The sequence below is a fragment of the Salmo salar genome, chromosome 19 (genome assembly GCF_965601325.2).
Source record: "Salmo salar chromosome 19, fSalSal1, whole genome shotgun sequence".
NCBI lineage: Eukaryota > Metazoa > Chordata > Actinopteri > Salmoniformes > Salmonidae > Salmo > Salmo salar.
Window position 1 is genome coordinate 72,325,576 of NC_138309.1, and position 21,863 is coordinate 72,347,438.

General features: G+C 42.4%; 1 protein-coding gene and 1 long non-coding RNA gene across 2 annotated transcripts in view; one reads left to right on the forward strand and one right to left on the reverse strand.

The window, feature by feature from the left end:
- Positions 1 to 21,863, forward strand: part of LOC106579432 (cadherin-23) — a 692,150-nt gene that overhangs the window by 324,787 nt on the left and 345,500 nt on the right. Inside the window, exons 12-13 of the mRNA XM_082965932.1 lie at positions 8,617 to 8,766; positions 14,390 to 14,548. Of these exons, the coding sequence (XP_082822058.1) occupies positions 8,617 to 8,766; positions 14,390 to 14,548 (309 nt within the window). The remainder of the gene's footprint in view (positions 1 to 8,616; positions 8,767 to 14,389; positions 14,549 to 21,863) is intronic.
- The window catches only part of LOC106579436 (uncharacterized), a 67,518-nt gene that overhangs the window by 36,645 nt on the left and 9,010 nt on the right, over positions 1 to 21,863 (reverse strand). The gene's annotated exons all lie outside the window — the stretch shown is intronic.

Here is a 21,863-nt window from a genome sequence, read left to right on the forward strand (position 1 = left end):
CTACTTTAAAGAAATATTTCAGTTGTTGTGTATATTACATTTGATTTATTTGATGACTATAATTTCATTCAAAGTCATCATCTTATCTCTGTAGAGCTGCTGCTTTTGCTGTCTGAAAAAAAATCACTATTTTGTAGCTCTTCAAAGTAAGTAAGGCATACTTTTATGACTGCTAAATACCAACTATCAATCACTTAGATCATATATTTTTTTAGGAACAAGACACATAAGTTGAAACGTCAAGACTGGGCCAAGAAATATCTGAAGACAGATTTTTCAAAGGTTTTATGGACTGATGAGATGTGACTCTTGACGGACCAGATGGATGGGCCCGTGGCTGGATCAGTAACGGCCACGGAGCTGCACTTCGACTCAGACGCCAGCAAGGTGAAGGTGGGTTATTGTTATGGGGTGGTATTATTAAAGATGATCTAGTTGGACCTTTTCGGGTTGAAGATGGACTCAAACTCAACTCCCAAACCTACTGCCAGTTTTTAGAAGATACTTTCTTCAAGCAGTGGTACAGGAAAAAGTCTGCATCTTTCAAGAAGACCATGATTTTTATGCAGGACAATGCTCCATCGCATGCATCGAAGTACTCCACTGCGTGGCTAGCCAGTAAAGGCCTTAAAGATGAAAGAATAATGACATTGCCCCCTTCCTCACCTGACCTAAACCTTATTGAGAACTTGTGGTCCCTTCTTAAACGGACGATTTATGGTGAAGGAAAACAGTACACCTCTCTGACCAGTGTCTGGAAGGCTGTGGTTGCTGCTGCACAAAAAGTTGATCGTCAACAAATCAAGAAACTGACAGACTCCATGGATGGAAGGCTTATGACTGTTATTGAAAAGAAGGGTGGCTATATTGGTCACTGATATTTTTTTTTAAATGTCAGAAATGTTTATTTATACATTTTAAGTTGTTTGTTTATTATTCTCATTTTAACAGATGAAAATAAACAAGTGAGATGGGGAACTTATCGTTTTTCATTTAGTTGCATAATAATTGTGCACACTAATAGTTGCCCAATAATTGTGCACACATAGATATTCTCTAAAGAAAGCCAAAACCTCACTTTTACTTTCTTAAATATTCAGGTTTGAGGTTTATTAACATTTTGGATTGACCGAGAGTGCTGTAGTTGTTCAATAATAAAATGAATCCTCAAACATACAACTTGCCCAATAATTGTGCACACAGTGTAAAGATCCCAAAAATGTTCCATTTGCACAAAAAACGTATTTCTCAAATGGTGTGCACAAATGTGTTTACAAATATGTTAGTCAGCATTTCTCCTTTGCCAAGATACTCCATCCACTTGACAAGTGTGGCATGTCAAGAAGCTGATTAAACAGCATGCTTTTACACAGATGCACGTTGTATTGGGGACATTAAAAAGCCACTCTAAAATGTGCAGTTTTGTCTCATAACACAATGCCACAGATGTCTCAAGTTGAGGGAGTGTGCAATTGGCACGCTGATGCAGGAATGATCACCAGAGCTGTTGCCAGGGAATTTAATGTTCATTTCTCTACCATAAGCCTCCTCCAACATAATTTTAGAGAATTTGGCAGTACGTCCAACCGGCCTCACAACCGCAGACCACGTGTATGGAGTGGTTTGCTGATGTCAACATTGTGAACAGAGTGCCCCATGGTGGCGGTGGGGTTATGGTATGGGTAGGCATAAACTACCGACAACGAACACAACTGCATTTTATCTATGGCAAGTTGAATGCACAGAGATATCATGACAGATCCTGAGGCCCATTGTCTTGCCATTCATCCGCCACCATCACCTCATGTTTCAGCATGATAATACATGGCCCCATGTTGCAAGGTGTACACAATTCTTGGAAGCTGGACATTTCCCAGTTCGTCCATGGCCTGCATACACATGTATGGGATGCACTGGATCAACGTGTATGACAACGTGTTCCAGTTCCCGCCAATATCCAGCAACTTCGCACAGCCATTGAAGAGGAGTGGGACAACATTCCACAGGCCACAATCAACAGCCTGATCAACTCTATATGAAGGAGATGTGTCGCGCTGCATGAGGCAAATGGTGGTCACACCAGATACTGACTGGTATTCTGATCCACACCCCTACCTTTTTAAGGTATCTGTGACCAACAGATGTATATCTGTATTCTCAGTCATGTGAAATCCATAGATTAGGACCTAATGAATGTATTTCAATTGACTGATTTCCTTATTCGTCTGTAAAATGCCATTACATATTATATATGACCAGTGATAGTGTCTTGTGAAATGCTCACTTAAGAGCCTTGTGCCTACCAATTGAGAGTGGTTGACTTAATCAGTAAATTATCTTTGTAGCTGTAGCTTGTCAATTAACAAAATAATATCTCTGGATTTATTTTATATATCTTTTTTACCCCTTTTTCTTCCAAATTTCGTGATAGCTAATTGGTAGTTACAGTCTTGTCCCATCGCTGCAACTCTCGTACCGACTCGGGAGAGGTGAAGGTTGATCGTCATGCGTCCTCCATAACACGACCCTGCCAAGCCACACTGCTTCTTGACACACTGCTCGCTTAACCCAGAAGCCAGCCTCACAAATGTGTCGGAGGAAACACCGTACAACTGCCAACTGTGTCAGCGTGCATGCGCCCGCCACAGGAGTCGCAAGTGCGACAAGGACATCCTGGCCGGCCAAAGCCTCCCCTAACCCGGATGACGCTGGGCCAAATGTGCGCCGCCTCATGGGTCTCCTGGTCACAGCCAGCTGGGACACAACCCGGGATCGAACCCGGGTCTATAGTGAAGCCTTAGTGCCTTAGACCGCTGGATTTTTAACTATACAATATGGCTGACCAGAACAAAAAACCCTGTATGGTTCTTCAATAGGCTCTACAAAGAACCTTTCAAAGGTTATTTATGAACCAACCATAAAGAACCATAAAAAAGGTTGATATGAAGAACCATAAAAAGGGTGCAGGGGGCAGACCGCACCACCCTCTGGAGAGCCCTGTGGTTGCAGGCGGTGCAGTTGCCATACCAGGCGGTGATACAGCCCGACAGGATGCTCTCAATTGTGCATCTGTGTCAAGGTTGTGCGCTACTGGTGGAGGAGTCAGGTGCAGGAGAGCAGAGAGTTGTGAACAGGTACGCACTTTATTTAGGCAGAGGCAATAAAACAGACAGATGCCACTGCGTCAACTTCCAGCCAAAGGTAAAAAGTGCAAGGCGCGAAACAGTCACAAAAATAAGCAAATGTTTAACAATTAAACATCCTTCGTGAAATACCACGGAAAGACAGGGGGAAACCCAGCCTGGCGCGTAACACGAAACACAACAAAAACAATTTCACACAAAGACATGGGGGGGAACAGAGGAATAAATACATGCAGTGTGATTAGGGAATCTAAACCAGGTGTGCAGGGAACAAGATAAAACAAATGGAACAATGAAAAAATGGAACGGCGATGGCTAGAAAGCCGGTGACGTCGACCACCGAACGCAGCCCGAACAAGGAGAGGAGCCGACTTCGGCGGAAGTCGTGACAATCTGTAAAGGTTTGTGAGGGTTTTAGGGGCCAAGCCGAATTTCTTCAGCCTCAAGAGGTTGAAGAGGTGCTGTTCCGCCTTCTTCACCACACTGTCTGTGTGGGTGGACCATTTCAGATTGTCAGTGATGTATATGCCAAGGAACTTTAAGCTTTTCACCTTCTCCGCTGCGGTCCCGTCGATGTGGATAAGGGCGTACTCTGCTGTTTCCTGAAGTCCACGATCAGCGCCTTCATTTTGTTGATGTTGAGGTTATTTTCCTGGCACCACTCTGCCAGGGCCCTCACTTCATCCCTGTAGGCTGTTTCGTCATTGTTGGTAATCAGGCCTACTACTGTTGTGTTGTCTGCAAACTTGATGATTGAGTTGGAGGCATGCGTGGCCACGCTGTCATGGGTGAACAGGGAGTACAGGAGGGGGCTGAGCACACACCCTTGTGGCCCCCTGTGTTGAGGATCAGTGAAGTGGAGGTATTGTTTCCTAACACCTGGGGGCAGCCTGTCAGGAAGTCCAGGACCCAGTTGCACGTGGCGGGATTCAGACTCAGGGCCCCGAGCTTAATGATGAGCTTGGAGGGTACTATGGTGTTGAAGGCTGAGCTATAGTCAATGAACAGCATTCTTACATAGATATTCCTCTTGTCCAGATGGGATAAGGCAGTGTGCGATGCGATGGCGATTGCATCGTCTGTGGATCTATTGGGGAGGTATGTAAATTGAAGTGGGTCTATGACAGAAGCTGGACATTTCCCAGTTCGTCCATGGCCTGCATACACATGTATGGGATGCACTGGATCAACGTGTATGACAACGTGTTCCAGTTCCCGCCAATATCCAGCAACTTCGCACAGCCATTGAAGAGGAGTGGGACAACATTCCACAGGCCACAATCAACAGCCTGATCAACTCTATATGAAGGAGATGTGTCGCGCTGCATGAGGCAAATGGTGGTCACACCAGATACTGACTGGTATTCTGATCCACACCCCTACCTTTTTAAGGTATCTGTGACCAACAGATGTATATCTGTATTCTCAGTCATGTGAAATCCATAGATTAGGACCTAATGAATGTATTTCAATTGACTGATTCCTTATTCGTCTGTAAAATCTTTGAAACTGTTGCATGTTGCGTCTATATTTTTGTTCAGTATAAAACCAGGTGTAATGCGCATACAGTTCATTTTTGTTGTTTCAGATGAGAACACTGATTTGTTATGCACCGAAAGTTCCTTGATGTCACACCGGGCTTTTTTAAAAATCTCACACTCTTTGAAAAAAAGGTAACAAAATGGTTCTGCGGCTGTCCCCATAGTATGATCCTTTTTGGTTCCAGGTAGAACCCTTTTAGGTTTCACTGACAGATTTCTGGATTGGGCTGCGCTCAGTGTATCTTGCCTTGGCAAATCACACTGTTAAGACACTGATGCCCTTTGCAACCATGTACCTATGTGAGAGTGGATTCTCGGCCCTCACTAGCATGAAAACTAAATACAGGCACAGACTGTGTGTGGAAAATGATTTAAATCATCCTTTCAAGCACACCCTTCTCATTAACCTGTGGTGAGTTATTCACAATTTTTGATGAACAAATAAGGTTTTATATGTAAGATGGTTAAATAAAGAGCAAAATTGATTATTGATTTTTTTTATATTATGATTTGTGCCCTGGTCCTATAAAAGCTCATTGTCACTTCCCACGAGCCGGGTTGTGATAAAAACTCACTAATTCTTATGTTTAGTAAATGTATTGTGTAGTTTATTTGTCACGTGCGCCGAATACAACAGTGAAATGCTTACTTACAGAATCTAACCAATAGAGCAAAAATGTATTAGGTGAAGAGTAGGTAAGTAAAGCAATAAAACAACAGTAAAAAGACAGGCTATATACAGTAGTGAGGCTATAAAAGTAGTGAGGCTACATACAGAAACTGGTTAGTCAGGCTGATTGAGGTAGTATGTACATGTAGATATGGTTAAAGTAACTATGCATATATGATGAACAGAGAGTAGCAGTAGTGTAAAAGAGGGGTTGGTGGGTGGCGGGACAGAATGCAGATAGCCCGGTTAGCCAATGTGCGGGAGCACTGGTTGGTCGGCCCAATTGAGGTAGTATTAACAGTGACTATGCATATATGATAAACAGAGAGATGCAGTAGCGTAAAAAGAGGGGTTGGGGGGTTGGCACACAACGCAAATAGTCCGGGTAGCCATTTGATTACCTGTTCAGGAGTCTTATGGCTTGAAAGCAAAAACTGTTGAGAAGCCTTTTTGTCCTAGAATTGGCACTCCGGTACCGCTTTCCATGCGGTAGTCGAGAGAACAGTCTATGACTGGGGAAGCTGGGGTCTTTGACAATTTTTTGGGCCTTCCTCTTGGTGTAGAGGTCCTGGATGGCAGGCAGCTTAGCCCCAGTGATGTACTGGGCCGTACGAACTACCCTCTGTAGTGCATTGGGGTCAAGGGCCGAGCAATTGCCGTACCAGGCAGTGATGCAACCAGTCAGGATGCTCTCGATGTTGCAGCTGTAGAACCTTTTGAGGATCTCAGGACCCATGCCAAATCTTTTTAGTTTCCTGAGGGGGAATAGGCTTTGTTGTGCCCTCTTCGCGACTGTCTTGGTGTGTTTGGACCATTCTAGTTTGTTGTTGATGTGGACACCAAGGGACTTGAAGCTCTCAACCTGCTCCACTACAGCCCCGCCGATGAGAATGGGGGAGTGCTCGATCCTCCATTTCCTGTAGTCCACAATCATCTCCTTAGTCTTGGTTACGTTGAGGGATAGGTCGTTATTCTGGCACCACCCGGCCAGGTCTCTGACCTCCTCCCTATAGGCTGTCTCGTTGTTGTCGGTGATCAGGCCTACCACTGTTGTGTTGTCTGCAAACTTAATGATGGTGTTGGAGTCGTGCCTGGCCATGCAGTTGTGGGTGAACAGGGAGTACAGGAGGGGACTGAGCACGTACCCCTGGGGAGCTCCAGTGTTGAGGATCAGCGTGGCAGATGTGTTGCTACCTACCCTCACCACCTGGGGGCGGCCCGTCAGGAAGTCCTGGATCCAGTTGCAGAGGGAGGTGTTTAGTCCCATGATCCTTTGCTTAGTGATGAGCTTTGAGGGTACTATGGTGTTGAACGCTGAGCTGTAGTCAATGAATACAATTCTCACATAAGTGTTCCTTTTGTCCAAGTGGGAAAGGGCAGTGTGGAGCGCAATAGAGATTGCATCATCTGTGGATCTGTTTGGGCGGTATGCAAATTGGAGTGGGTCTAGGGTTTCTGGGATAATGGTGTTGACGTGAGCCATTACCAACCCTCAAAGCAGTTCATGGATACGATCGTGAGTGCTACGGGTCTGTAGACATTTAGGCAGGTTGCCTTGGTGTTCTTGGGCACAGGGACTATGGTGGTTATTTTTTCCGTCCCTTGTTCATTCTTTTCTTCTTGTCTTTTCCGCAAAAAAAGAGAACACTCCAGGTTAAATGATTATTGAACTCTGAAACAATTTTCTCTCTGCGGATCAATCGTTCTCCCCGCTGTCATCACGAGCAAATGGATTCCTGCAGAAATAGAAAAAGGGGCCTTTATAATTGACTGTGGGTGATGAGACACAGTTCATTACCGTGCCATGCATTCACAGTGGTGTGTGGGGATCTGTGTATGTATTTGTGTGTGTGTGTGTGCTTGCATGCATGCGTGTGTGTGTGTGTGTGGAGACCACCAGTCTGGGGACGTTAGAGCTGCTACTCTGAGATACTATCTAATCTCTGACCCTGCATCTCAAAGACACAGAGAAGAGAGAGAATGAGATAGATTACAGGTAGAGGTAGTGAAATATTGAGAGATGATAGAGGAGCAAAGTGACATGTAGAGATGATAAAAAAAGGAATGCGCTTGGATGGAACCAATAAGGGGTGAATACATGCTTGTGACTGGCATCGATCGAGCGCTTCCATTTCTCACTGCTTTGAAAAGGCTTGTGCTCAGAGTCAGAATAAAGTCAAATACATTTTCTCACTCACACACTACAATAATGAAGTTTTTTCCGTGTACATGCTAGTAGTATGTACACCAGAGGTGGGCAAAATACGTCCTAAGTCGATTAATAGCGCCCACGGTGGATTTAGCAACAACAAGAAAAATTGTCACTGAATGTGCCGCTTAGTTCATAGAACAGTGGTTACGTGAGTAACCTCCGATGTACGCCATATCAGCGGTTTCTGTTTTCTTCCTACAAATTTGGATCTAGCTTTTGATTGGTTGGAGTTATTAGCTCTTATTACCCCATTCCTGAAAGCTAAGACTCTCAGGAACACGCACGTGTCTTCTGTTTCGTCACGATGCTACTAAACACAATTGATACTTAGTGATCTTCCCTGATGTTTTCTTGAACTTTCCAATATATTTATGATGTATTTTATTCCCTTTGTGATACAAAAATAATAATAATACACCTTTACAATATTTAAGTAATTTGACATATTTTGTTATTAGCCTCATGAACATAAACTTGTTTGTAGTTTGTATCTAGAATTGTTAAACAAAGGCCATCAAATGAAAACAATTCGTATTGGTCGATATTGCTACGAAAATATCAGATATCCAATTTTTTGATCTGGATGTGGCCCTCGAGCCAAAATTATTGCCCACCCCTGGTGTACATGCTAGTTGTGTGTACATGCTAGTCTGTAGGAGGACATACGCTTAATGTATAATACTGCACAGCATCTGCATCTTGACTGATTAAGGAGGATAGTCGTTACTTTTTGCCACAGATGTTGTTGCCATAGTACTGTATTAATACTTTTATGATAGATTCATTCAGATGTTTAATTACATGATATGTGCGTGTGCACCAGGACTGCATACCTCTTTTATTTTAACAGGAACAGTTACCCTTTATCAACATTTCTGTTTTCACATTAGTGTAAATATACGGGATTTATCAAAAGACCTAATTTCCATCCATAATTCGTAATTCAGCCCCACATCTCATACTGCAGCTTTTCTTCTCATCCCTTTGAATCTTTAACCAATATCTAACTCTCTTTTCCTTGTGACTCCATCCCTCCATCCTCTCCGCTAGGGAGTGAACAGTATGTTTCAGGTGTTCCTAACGGGGAACAACTCGGCTCACTTCACCATCTCACCCACAGCGGTGCAGGGCCGTGCTGACATCAGGATGAGGGTGGACGTGCCTCTGGACTACGAGAACATCCAAAGCTACAGCTTCTCTGTAAGTTCACTCCGAACACGCAAACGTGCTCGCACACACACACACACACGAATGCACACACACACAAACTTGCTTACGGCATGTTTTTATCTTTGTTAAACAAACTCTCAGTAACATGTACTGTAACAAGCATGTCATCTACTGTATGGAGCACAGTAAGCAAAGACACTATGGGCGGGTGTCCCTGGAATCAGATTAAAGGGGTGATTGCTACATACATTTTTTTACCTTTACATTAATGACTCAAAGAACCATGAGCTCTTCAATGGTTCTTTGCAGTTCACAAAAGGGTTATTTGCTCTTTTAGTGATAATTAAAATGTAGCTCTTTTTGTGCAACCATGAGTGAGAGTGGCCAGTTAATTGAATGTGTTGTGTTATGCCATTACATATTATATATGACCAGTGATAGTGTCTTGTGAAATGCTCACTTAAGAGCCTTGTGCCTACCAATTGAGAGTGGTTGACTTAATCAGTAAATTATCTTTGTAGCTGTAGCTTGTCAATTAACAAAATAATATCTCTGGATTTATTTTATATATCTTTTTTACCCCTTTTTCTTCCAAATTTCGTGATAGCTAATTGGTAGTTACAGTCTTGTCCCATCGCTGCAACTCTCGTACCGACTCGGGAGAGGTGAAGGTTGATCGTCATGCGTCCTCCATAACACGACCCTGCCAAGCCACACTGCTTCTTGACACACTGCTCGCTTAACCCAGAAGCCAGCCTCACAAATGTGTCGGAGGAAACACCGTACAACTGCCAACTGTGTCAGCGTGCATGCGCCCGCCACAGGAGTCGCAAGTGCGACAAGGACATCCTGGCCGGCCAAAGCCTCCCCTAACCCGGATGACGCTGGGCCAAATGTGCGCCGCCTCATGGGTCTCCTGGTCACAGCCAGCTGGGACACAACCCGGGATCGAACCCGGGTCTATAGTGAAGCCTTAGTGCCTTAGACCGCTGGATTTTTAACTATACAATATGGCTGACCAGAACAAAAAACCCTGTATGGTTCTTCAATAGGCTCTACAAAGAACCTTTCAAAGGTTATTTATGAACCAACCATAAAGAACCATAAAAAAGGTTGATATGAAGAACCATAAAAAGGGTGCAGGGGGCAGACCGCACCACCCTCTGGAGAGCCCTGTGGTTGCAGGCGGTGCAGTTGCCATACCAGGCGGTGATACAGCCCGACAGGATGCTCTCAATTGTGCATCTGTGTCAAGGTTGTGCGCTACTGGTGGAGGAGTCAGGTGCAGGAGAGCAGAGAGTTGTGAACAGGTACGCACTTTATTTAGGCAGAGGCAATAAAACAGACAGATGCCACTGCGTCAACTTCCAGCCAAAGGTAAAAAGTGCAAGGCGCGAAACAGTCACAAAAATAAGCAAATGTTTAACAATTAAACATCCTTCGTGAAATACCACGGAAAGACAGGGGGAAACCCAGCCTGGCGCGTAACACGAAACACAACAAAAACAATTTCACACAAAGACATGGGGGGGAACAGAGGAATAAATACATGCAGTGTGATTAGGGAATCTAAACCAGGTGTGCAGGGAACAAGATAAAACAAATGGAACAATGAAAAAATGGAACGGCGATGGCTAGAAAGCCGGTGACGTCGACCACCGAACGCAGCCCGAACAAGGAGAGGAGCCGACTTCGGCGGAAGTCGTGACAATCTGTAAAGGTTTGTGAGGGTTTTAGGGGCCAAGCCGAATTTCTTCAGCCTCAAGAGGTTGAAGAGGTGCTGTTCCGCCTTCTTCACCACACTGTCTGTGTGGGTGGACCATTTCAGATTGTCAGTGATGTATATGCCAAGGAACTTTAAGCTTTTCACCTTCTCCGCTGCGGTCCCGTCGATGTGGATAAGGGCGTGCTCTGCTGTTTCCTGAAGTCCACGATCAGCGCCTTCATTTTGTTGATGTTGAGGTTATTTTCCTGGCACCACTCTGCCAGGGCCCTCACTTCATCCCTGTAGGCTGTTTCGTCATTGTTGGTAATCAGGCCTACTACTGTTGTGTTGTCTGCAAACTTGATGATTGAGTTGGAGGCATGCGTGGCCACGCTGTCATGGGTGAACAGGGAGTACAGGAGGGGGCTGAGCACACACCCTTGTGGCCCCCTGTGTTGAGGATCAGTGAAGTGGAGGTATTGTTTCCTAACACCTGGGGGCAGCCTGTCAGGAAGTCCAGGACCCAGTTGCACGTGGCGGGATTCAGACTCAGGGCCCCGAGCTTAATGATGAGCTTGGAGGGTACTATGGTGTTGAAGGCTGAGCTATAGTCAATGAACAGCATTCTTACATAGATATTCCTCTTGTCCAGATGGGATAAGGCAGTGTGCGATGCGATGGCGATTGCATCGTCTGTGGATCTATTGGGGAGGTATGTAAATTGAAGTGGGTCTATGACAGGAGTACTAGGGGATGATAGTAATTTAGTTCAGTTACCTTTGCTTTCATGGGTACAGGAACAATGGTGGACATCTTGAAGCAAGTCGGGACAGCAGACTGGGATAGGGAGAGAGCAATAAACCTTTCATTCCTATTTTTTTAATAGTCTCGCACTGTTGGCGGTAGGTGCACCCGATTTAAAGTGGCCTGTGTGTGTTCCCATTTAGAACCATTTCATATGTTTGAATGTACAAATGCTGGCCATGTCTGCAGCAATGTAGCAGGTGTAAAAGAAAGCTACAGCAAAGCTGATACTAAAATGTCTGAACTTTTAAAACCATGACTAGAAAGACTGTCAACGAATACAGCAAAGAGCTGCTGTTTTATAAGTTAGTGAGATGTTTAAGCTTACTCAGCACTGTCAAAACTTTTATTCAACACTTTTATAAGCCATAAAATGCGTGTTCTCCCTACTTCCACTCGCACTACAACCAGCACTGCAGCTGCGATGAGTGAGTAGGGAAGTGGATAGATAGGCTTTCAATTTCTCTGGTCATAGGAGTAACAACATGAATTTGTGCACGAGGCAGAAAAAATGTGGTGGTACTCGAGTTTCGCTATCAGCTGAAAGACGGTGTTCCTTTTTGGTCAGTGTCAGTGGAGGAAAGGGAGAGCAGAGGGACGAGAGGCAGACCCTCAGTCTGCTGCCCTCCCCCTCCACTGAGACTCACCATCAGATGTAGGCTCAATTTTTTTAAAGTGATTTATTAAAATGTATGCTCACTCAGCTGTGCCTCACAAGTAATTCAATAACTGATCTATTACCAGTGTCATCGTATAGCCTACCTCAAATATTGGTCTGAGAACCATGTATTGGCAGGGCAATTCAAGCAAAACCAATTATGGTATAATGTTTTTTTACTGCACACAACTCATAACTACAGTACTGTTTTTAAATAGGTTAATGTGGCATAGGCTTGTGTTTTTAAGTCATGTAAAAAAATAAAACATTTAGATCTCGGCTTGTCTTTTGACTCAAGTGATCTCGACTCAAAAAAGGTTGGTGACCACTGCCCTATGGGGACAAGCCGAAAAACTCTCTATGGTTCTACTAAGCACCTTTTTTTCCAAGATCGCACTGAAGATTAAAAAGAAAAACAATGCAACCCTACTTGCAGGCCTGATTTGGCCTGTATACCATGAGTTTCAGGCCACTGTATTAGGGTAAAGCTAAAAATAAGGTCTTATGAGATATGTATTTATTGTACTGTCATAAAGAGTTTAACTATAATGATAACATTTGCCTAAAACCTCACTTGGTGAAGGCCACAGGACTGAAAATGAATGAATTCAACAACAACGTCTATGTCCCGAACAAATACAGTCATGGGTGGTAACTCTACAATTCACTCGAAAAGGCAAGGCACACTGGGAAATTATATTGGAGGCATGTCGTAGTGGGGGCGTTACTCAAAATGTTCAAGCTGATACAACTCAAATCTGGACCCCCTACAGGGTGACAGTGACTCTATTAGTTTGAGTTATGATAAAAAAAAATCACTTTAAGTAACTGTACTCATATATATTAAGTGCAATGGGCTTCCTCAAAAGTTTTGATTAATGACAGCACAATGGGGTTTACAGTGTATAGCTATAAATACAGTATAGGATCATCTGACTAATGCCACCTTAGGTGGAACACGTTGTCATGTGTGCTCCCTCTCCGGCCTCTAGATCACCAGGCTGCTCGTTATGGCGCACACCTGTCACCATCGTTACACGCACCTGAGCGTCTTCAGACTCACTTGGACTCCATCACCTCCCTGATTACCTTCCCTGTATATGTCACTCCTTTAGGTTCCTTCCCCAGGCGTTATTGTTTCTGATCCAGTGGCATGTCTGTGCGTTGTTTGTGTTTCTTATTTTGTGTTTGTTGTGTTTATTTATTAAAACACTCACTCCCTGAACTTGCTTTCCCCGATTCTCACCGCGCTCGTTACACACGTACTGTACATACAGTACATTTGTACTGACAGCCAATCATTGGCTTGCGAGAAATGTACTGTATGTTTTGGTTCTATTCTCATGTGATCATGAGATTGTCCCTGTAAACACAATGACTGTATCCAAACTAAGAATAATGCTGCCACATTTCAGTTATGCGACAATGCCATAGCAGAAGACACTGTCTAGCTCAGGCTTTAAAACTCATTTAAAAACCAGCACTCAGTGCTGCAGACTTGGTTGAGCATTTAAATGTATATTGTGTTACTTCAAATTACCCACCACTATTTACCAAAACATTTGATATTGTGATTTGGATCCTTAAAACTGAATAATGTTTCAAGTATGACATTTTTTTTAAACTAATTTCAGTCTGTTGGTTAAGTTGAAAACAAAGTACATGAGCATATGCATAGAAAGTGGATATGCATGGATGCACGAACTACAAAAATCTCTAAAACTGGAAACAATTATCTCCCTCACTAGCTTTAAGCATCAGCTGTCAGAGCAGCTCACATATTACTGCACCTGTACATAGCCCATCTATAATTTAGCCCAAACTACCCCTTCCCTACTGTATTTATTTATTTTGCTCCTTTGCACCATCTTCCACTGCAAATCTACCATTCCAGTGTTTTGCTTGCTATATTGTATTTACTTCGCCACCATAGACTTTTTTGCCTTTACCTCCCTTATCTCACCTCATTTGCTCACTTTGTATATAGACTTATTTTTCGACTATATTATTGACTGTATGTTTGTTTTACTCCATGTGTAACTCTGTGTTGTTGTATGTGTCAAACTGCTTGCTTTATCTTGGCCAGGTCGCAATTGTAAATGAGAACTTGTTCTCCACTTGCCTAACTGGTTAAATAAAGGTGAAATAAATAAATAAAATGTCACAATGTAAAAACAACTGAAGATAATTTGTCATTTTCGGATATTGACACGGTAGCGCTACTGTAGTTAGCAAAATAGTGTAGAAATGATTGCTAACTAGCTAAGCATATTGGCTGACTGTGGGGCAAAACAATTCACTTATTTACCATTAATAAGCCACCGCAGATCTCTTTGCTGGCAAATGCAACACTGTACTAAAATTGCAAGGTGTCTCCAGTAATGTTTACTTTTTGATGTTCTATGACGTCTCCACTTTCTTCCTACCCTATGTCTAGAATATTGATGTGTTCAAGTGATCAGAGACTCTACTCTCTCTTTTTTCAGCTATATGCCAATGAGTCCATATCAGAACATGTGGGTTTTGCCCGTATCTACATTGACCTGATCAATGAGAATGACAACCGGCCCATCTTCCTTAAACCCCTGTATAACATCAGTCTGCCTGAGAACACACCCAGAGGAACCTCCCTGCTACGCATCCAGGTAAGGTTATCACTCAAACCTACTCAAACACACAGCTCAAACAGAGGGATGCTATGTTAGGTAGCTGGCTATGACTATCCAACACAAAACTGGAACTCTTCCAAGTCAAGGTAAGCTTAGTGACAAAGCGAAAACAGGTTTTAATAAATGTTAGCAAATTTATAAAAATAAAAAACTTAAATAACTTTTTACATAAGTATTCAGACCCTTTGCTATAAGACTCGAAATTGAACTCAGGTGCATCCTGCTTCCATTGATCATCCTTTAGATGTTTCTACAACTTGATTGAAGTCCACCTGTGGTACATTCAATTGATTGGACATGATTTGGAAAGGCACACTTGTCTATATAAGGTCCCACAGTTGACAGTGCATGTCAGAGCAAAAACCAAGCCATGAGATCGAAGGAATTGTCCGCAGAGCTCCGAGACAGGATTGTGTTGAGGCACAGATCTGGGTAGAATGGTACCAAAACAATGATGCAGCATTGAAGGTCCCTAAGAACAGAGTGGCCTCCATCATTCTTAAATGAAAGAAGTTTGGAACCACCAAGACTTCCTAGAGCTGCCGCCCGGACAAACTGAGCAATCGGGAGAGAAGGGCTTTGGTCAGGGAGCTGACCAAGAACCGATGGTCAATCTGGCTGAGCTCCAGAGTTCCTCTGTGGAGATGGGAGAACTTTCCAGAAGGACAACCATCTCTGCAGCACTTCACCAATCAGGCCTTTATGGTAGAGTGGCCAGACGGAAGCAACTCCTCTGTAAAAGGCAAATGACAGCCCGCTTGGAGTTTGCCAAAATTCACCAAAAGGACTCTCAGACCATGAGAAACAGGATTCTCTGGTCTGATGAAACCAAGACTGAACACTTTTGCCTGAATGCCAAGCGTCACATCTGTAGGACACCTGGCACCATTCCTACAGTGAAGCATGGTGGTGGCATTATCATGCTGTGGGCATGTCTTTCAGCAGCAGGGACTGGGAGACTAGTTGGGATCAAGGGAAAGATGAACGGGGCAAGGTTCAGAGAGATCCTTGAGGAAAAGCTGCTCCAGTGCGCTCAGGGCCTCAGACTGGGGTGAAGGTTCACCTTCCAACAGGACAATAACCCTAAGCACACGGACAAGACAATGCAGGAGTGGCTTCGGGACAAGTCTCTATGTCCTTGAGTGGCCCAGCCAGAGCCCGGACTTGAACATATGTGGGAAGTCCTTCAAGAATGTTGGAAAAGCATTCCTCATGAAGCTGGTTGAGAAAATGTCAAAAGTGTGCAAAGCTGTCCTCAAGGCAACGGGTTGCTACTTTGAAGAATCTCAAATATAAAATATATTTAAATTTGTTTAACACTTTTGTGCTCACTACATGATTCCATATGTGTTATTTCATAGTTTTGATGTCTTCACTATTATTTTATAATGAAGAAAATAGTACAAATAAGGAAAAACTCTTGAATGAGTATGTGTGTCCAAACTTTTGACTGGTACTGTAGCTCTAGTCGATGCTGTTGGTTCATTGATTGTGCGGCGGCGGCTCACAGTTCGCCTACAATTATGGTGAATTTGTATTTGATTTTGAATAGCCTAGTAATAGGGAATTGTTTATATTTTCATAATTACTTGGGTGACACTAACTTAAGCTATACAGAATATCTCCCCACCATGCATATGGCATGGAGCTTAGCCAGATAACATACAGTAGGCCAACTGATATTCTGTTCTTTTGAAATACATTTTCTTTATATCATAATGTTTTGTTAGACATGATCAAAACAAATAATGGATTTTTTGTGATGGTGTATATTAAATTGATTTATTGTACTTTTTTAAATGTACACTGAACAAAAATATAAAACGCAACATGCAACAATTTTTAAGATTTTACTAAGTTACAGTTCATATAAGGAAATCAGTCAAATGAAATAAATTCATTAGGTCCTGATCTATGGATTTCACATGACTGGGAATACAGATATGCATCTGTTGGTTGCAGAGACCTTAAAAAAAAGTAGGGGTGTGGATCAGTCAGTATCTGGTGTGACCACCATTCGCTCTCTGCCATCGGTACAGTTGAAAATGGGATTCATCCTTGAAGAGCACACTTCTCCGGCATGCCAGTGGACATCGAAGGTGAGCATTTGCCCACTGAAGTTGGTTACAATGCCAAACTGCAGTCAGGTCAAGTTCCTGTGCAAATCCACAGTTTGATCAGCTAGTCTCAGACGATCCCGCAGGTGAAGAAGCAAGATGTGGACGTCCTGGGCTGGTCAGCGGTAGTGTGGTCAGCAGTAGTGAGGCCAGCTGGACGTACTGCCAAATTCTCTAAAATGACGTTGATGGCAGCTTATGATAGAGAAATTAACATTACATTTCTGGCAACAGCTCTGGTAGACATTCCTGCAGTCAGCATGCCAATTGCACACTCCCTCAAAACTTGAGACTGTGGCTTTGTGTTGTGTGACAAAACTGCACATTTAGAGTGGCCTTTTATTGTCCCCAGCACAAGGTGCACCTGTCTAATGATCAGGCTTGGAACTCCTTACAAAATACTTTTATACTGGAATAACTTCTCCCGATTGGTGTTTTTAAATCATTGATGAAGGATTTTGAGGCTGATTCCCTGACCTGTCAATGTTTTTAATTTGCTGTTTTAGGATTTTGTTACTCTGTTTTTTTACTATATTACTTGTAGTTTTTCATGTTGTCTGTCTGTTATTGTGTAATGACTTGGTACTGCCTATCTTGGCCAGGATGCTCTTGAAAAAGAGATTTCAAATCTCTATGAGCCCTTCCTGGTTAAATAAAGGTTAAATATATATATATATATATATATTTAAATGCTGTTTAAAGCTTCTTGATATGTCACACCAGTCATGTGGATGGATTTTCTTGGCAAAGGATAAATGCTCACTAACAGGGATGTAAACAAATTTGTACACAGAATTTGAGAGAAGTACGTTTTTTGTACGTTTCAGCTCATGAAACATGGGACCAACACTTTACTACTAGCTACTGTAGCTAGCTAAAAACATACATGTGGGCGTGAATCATGTGCATCCTGGTACCTCCCTGCCTTTACCCTCTACGTTTAATCCATACCAAGGACAGAGGTCACCATCATCTATATCTTGACCTAGCAGTGAGAAGGTTACCTAGGCCTGAGTCCCAAATGGCACCCTATTCCCTGAATAATGCATTACGTTTGACCAGGGCTCATTTGGGATGCATACCCAGTTATCAGCACAGAGTCCACATAATAACTCTGGATTATTATTCATTACCATTCATTTCAATGACAGTAACTCTCAGACTCACACTTACACACACACACTTACACACACACACTTACACACACACACACACACACACACACACACACACACACACACACACACACACACACACACACACACACAGTAGATACAAGAAGTGCAAAAAGCATACTATGGAAAATCTATACTGTTTATAGACTGTGTGCTCATGAAATGGAGATTGCGACACATACGCCCCGGCAATGTAATACATGATAAGTCTTCAGACAGAAAGAAAGACAGACAGACACACACACACACACTCTCAATATCTTTTTCCCACACACACACACACACACACACACACACACACACACACACACACACACACACACACACACACACACACACACACACACACACACACACACACACACACACACACACACACAAGCGCGCGCACACACACACACACAGAGTGACTGGCCATCTCATCTGACTAAACAGATGTTTCTCCCACTCCTCCAGGCTCTGTCCATAAATACCTGTTAGAGTTCGGACAGCTTTATGGCTGACACACACACACAGTCCTGTGTCACCCTGCCTTATCATTCACTGCCTTCCCTCAAGGTCAGCACACGGCCAGAGCAGAGAATCACCACGCTAGAGCCCAACAGACAGTCATCACACACATCTCACACTTTTGTGTGTGTTTGTGTCTGTGTGTGTACAAGTGCATGCGTGCATGTGTACGTACATGTAAAGCCCTGTACAAGCTTCACCTGCGTAGATCTATGCACATACACTACCGTTCAAAAGTTTGGAGTCAGTTAGAAATGTCCATGTTTTTGAAAGAAAAGCACATTTTTGGTCCATTAAAATAACACCAAATTAATAAGAAATACAGAGTAGACATTGATAATGTTGTAAATGACTATTGTAGCTGGAAACAGCTGATTTTTAATGGAATATCTACATAGTTGTACAGAGGCCCATTATCAGCAACCATCACTCCTGTGTTCCAATGACACGTTGTGTTAGCTAATCCAAGTTTATCATTTTCTAAGGCTAATTGATCATTAGAAAACCCTTTTACAATTATGTTAGCACAGCTGAAAACTGGTGTGCTGGTTAAAGAAGCAATAAAACTGGCCTTCAATCGACTAGTTGAGTATCTGGACCATCAGAGTTTGTGGGTTCGATTACAGGCTCAAAATGGCTAAAAACAAAGACCTTTCTCCTGAAACTCGTTAGTCTTGTTAGTCTAGTGAATAGGCGACTCTGGGATGCTGGCCTTCTAGGCAGAGTTGAAAAGAAAAAGCCATATCTCAGACTGGCCAATAAAAATAAAAGATTAAGATGGGCAAAAGAACACAGACTCTGGACAAAGGAACTCTGCCTAGAAGTCCATCATCCCGGAGTCGCCTCTTCACTGTTTTCATTGAGACGGGTACTATTTAATGAAGCTGCCAATTGAGGACTTGTGAGGTGTCTGTTTCTCAAACTATACACTCTAATGTGCTTGTCCTCTTGCTCAGTTGTGCACCGAAGCCTACCACTCCTCTTTCTATTCTGGTTAGCAATGATCCCCAACATCTTAATAGAGCTTGAAGAATTATGAAAAGATTAGAGACTCACCCAAGAAGACTTACAGTTGGAATCGCTGCCAAAGGTGTTTCTAACATGTATTGACTCTATTGAATACTTATGCAACGAGTATATTTTAGTTATTTAATTTCTATCAAACAAAACAAAAATATTTCTACCACTTTGACATTACAGAGTATTTTGTGTAGATTGTTGACAAAAAATTCGAATGAAATCCATTTTAATCCCAGTTTGTAACACAATAAAATGTGAAGAAATCCAAGGGGTATGAATACTTTTGCAAGGCACTGTATAACCTCTTAGCACTTCAGAGTGCCAATGTTAAATGTGAACAGACTTTTTAGGCTGCTCATTGCCACACCAAGAACTCAGTGAACCAGGTTTAAAAACATTTGCGACTTAAACCGAAAAGCAATCTTTCTTATTGGACAACTTCCGATATTACCTTTAGTTTATATGTTTGTTTGTTCATTAACAGTATTATTTACCACATTTTGACATTTTGTGGCCATGCCTCTAATCTACAAGGGTGTTATGTATTCCAGAGTTTAGTATGTATCAGAGGTGGATTTTTAGGGGGAGGTCAGGCTGAGCAGATATAATAATTTATACTACGCAAATTGAAAGGCACTTTTCACAGTGATTTTAAAAATCACCTGAAATTTTATTGAAATGCTTTGTTTAGGCAAATATTTATGATTCAACTGATTATGGTTTATGTACTCCATGCCCCTCCCCACACCCACGCACACACAAACACATTCATGCATGCACGCACACACAAATGGGTGCACATACACACACAAATACACACAGACTGTTTAATATTTATCTGCTGCTGTGTTACTTATCATTATCAATATTTATTGTGATTAAGTCACTATCCGGTTCTATCTTTCTCTCCATCTCAGTCTCTTTCTCTCCCTGGAGAGTTTAGACTTGCATCTCCTATCAGTAAAATTGCTCATTGTTTTTTCTCTTCCATGGGTTTGAGTGTGTTTGTATCTTTCATTTCTTATTTATTGACTCAATCTTATTTTCAGTTCCTCTCTTTCCTTTAGCCATTATAGCACTAATGGATTTCAGGGTCTGTCAATGTGTTTGAGAGAAACAGTGTGTGGTGGGTGTTTGGAAAATATTTATTCACAATGGCCATTTTCTGCTCACTCTTTGTCCTATTCCTGTTCTCCTCTCCATTCCTTCAGTCTTTTACCCTTCCTTCTCTAGAAATAGGAAAATCACTCGTACATCTGAAGATACCTGTTGCAGGTGAATGGGAAATATTACACTGTAAAACGTACTTTCCGCTGTAAATTTACAGCATTATACTGGCATCAGAGTTGCGAGGTTAATACTGTAATTTTGCTTTACTGCAGGGATGCTGTAAAATGTTTTACATTAAGACATTTTATATAATTGAGTGTAATGAATGAATGAATTGAATTAATTTAAGAGAGGCAGGATTTGTATTTTATAGTATTTTACTGTAATTACATGGGATTGGTGCAAGCAGGTACTGTGTGTGTGTGTGTGTATATATATACACACACACACAGTACCAGTCAAAAGTTTGGACACACCTACTCATTCAAGGGTTTTTCTTTCTTTTTTACTATTTTCTACATTGTAGATGTCACGTCCTGGCCAGTATAAGGGTTAATTGGTATTGTAGTTTGGTCAGGACGTGGCAGAGGGTATTTGTTTTATGTGGTTAGGGGTGGTGTGTTTGTTGTAGGGCAGTTGATTTAGGTATTCCGGGGTTTTTGGGCACTGTTTGATTTTCATGTATTCTATGTTGAGTCTAGTGTGTCTGTTTCTATGTTTGGGTTCATTGGGGTTGGGACTCTCAATTGAAGGCAGGTGTTGTCTATTTGCCTTTGATTGAGAGTCCCATATATGAGGGTGTGTTTGTCTTTTGTGGGAGATTGTTGTGTGCACTGTGTTTGTTTGAGCCTGCCACACTGTTGCCGTTGTGAGTATTGTTTTGTTTTTTCTTCAAGTGGATACCTTACCTGTTTTTATCAGGAATAAACATGAGTGTCCACAATCCCGCTGCATTTTGGTCCTCCTTTCCTCAACACAACGAAATACGTGACAGTAGAATAATAGTGAAGACATCAAAACTATGAAATAACACATATGGAATCATGTAGTAACCAAAAAAGTGTAAAACAAATCAAAATATATTTTATATTCTTCAGAGTAGCCACCCGTTGCCTTGCAGACAGCTTAGCATTCTCTCAACCAGCTTCACGAGGAAATCAAATGGAATGCTATTCCAACAGTCTTGAAGGAGTTCCTTCACTCTGCGGTCCAACTTATCCCAAACCATCTCAATTGGTTTGAGGTCGGGTGATTGTGGAGGCCAGGTCATCTGATGCAGCACTCCATCACTCTCCTTCTTAGTCAAATAGCCCAGTCTTTCTTAGTCAAATAGCCCATACGCGGCCTGGAGGTGTGTTT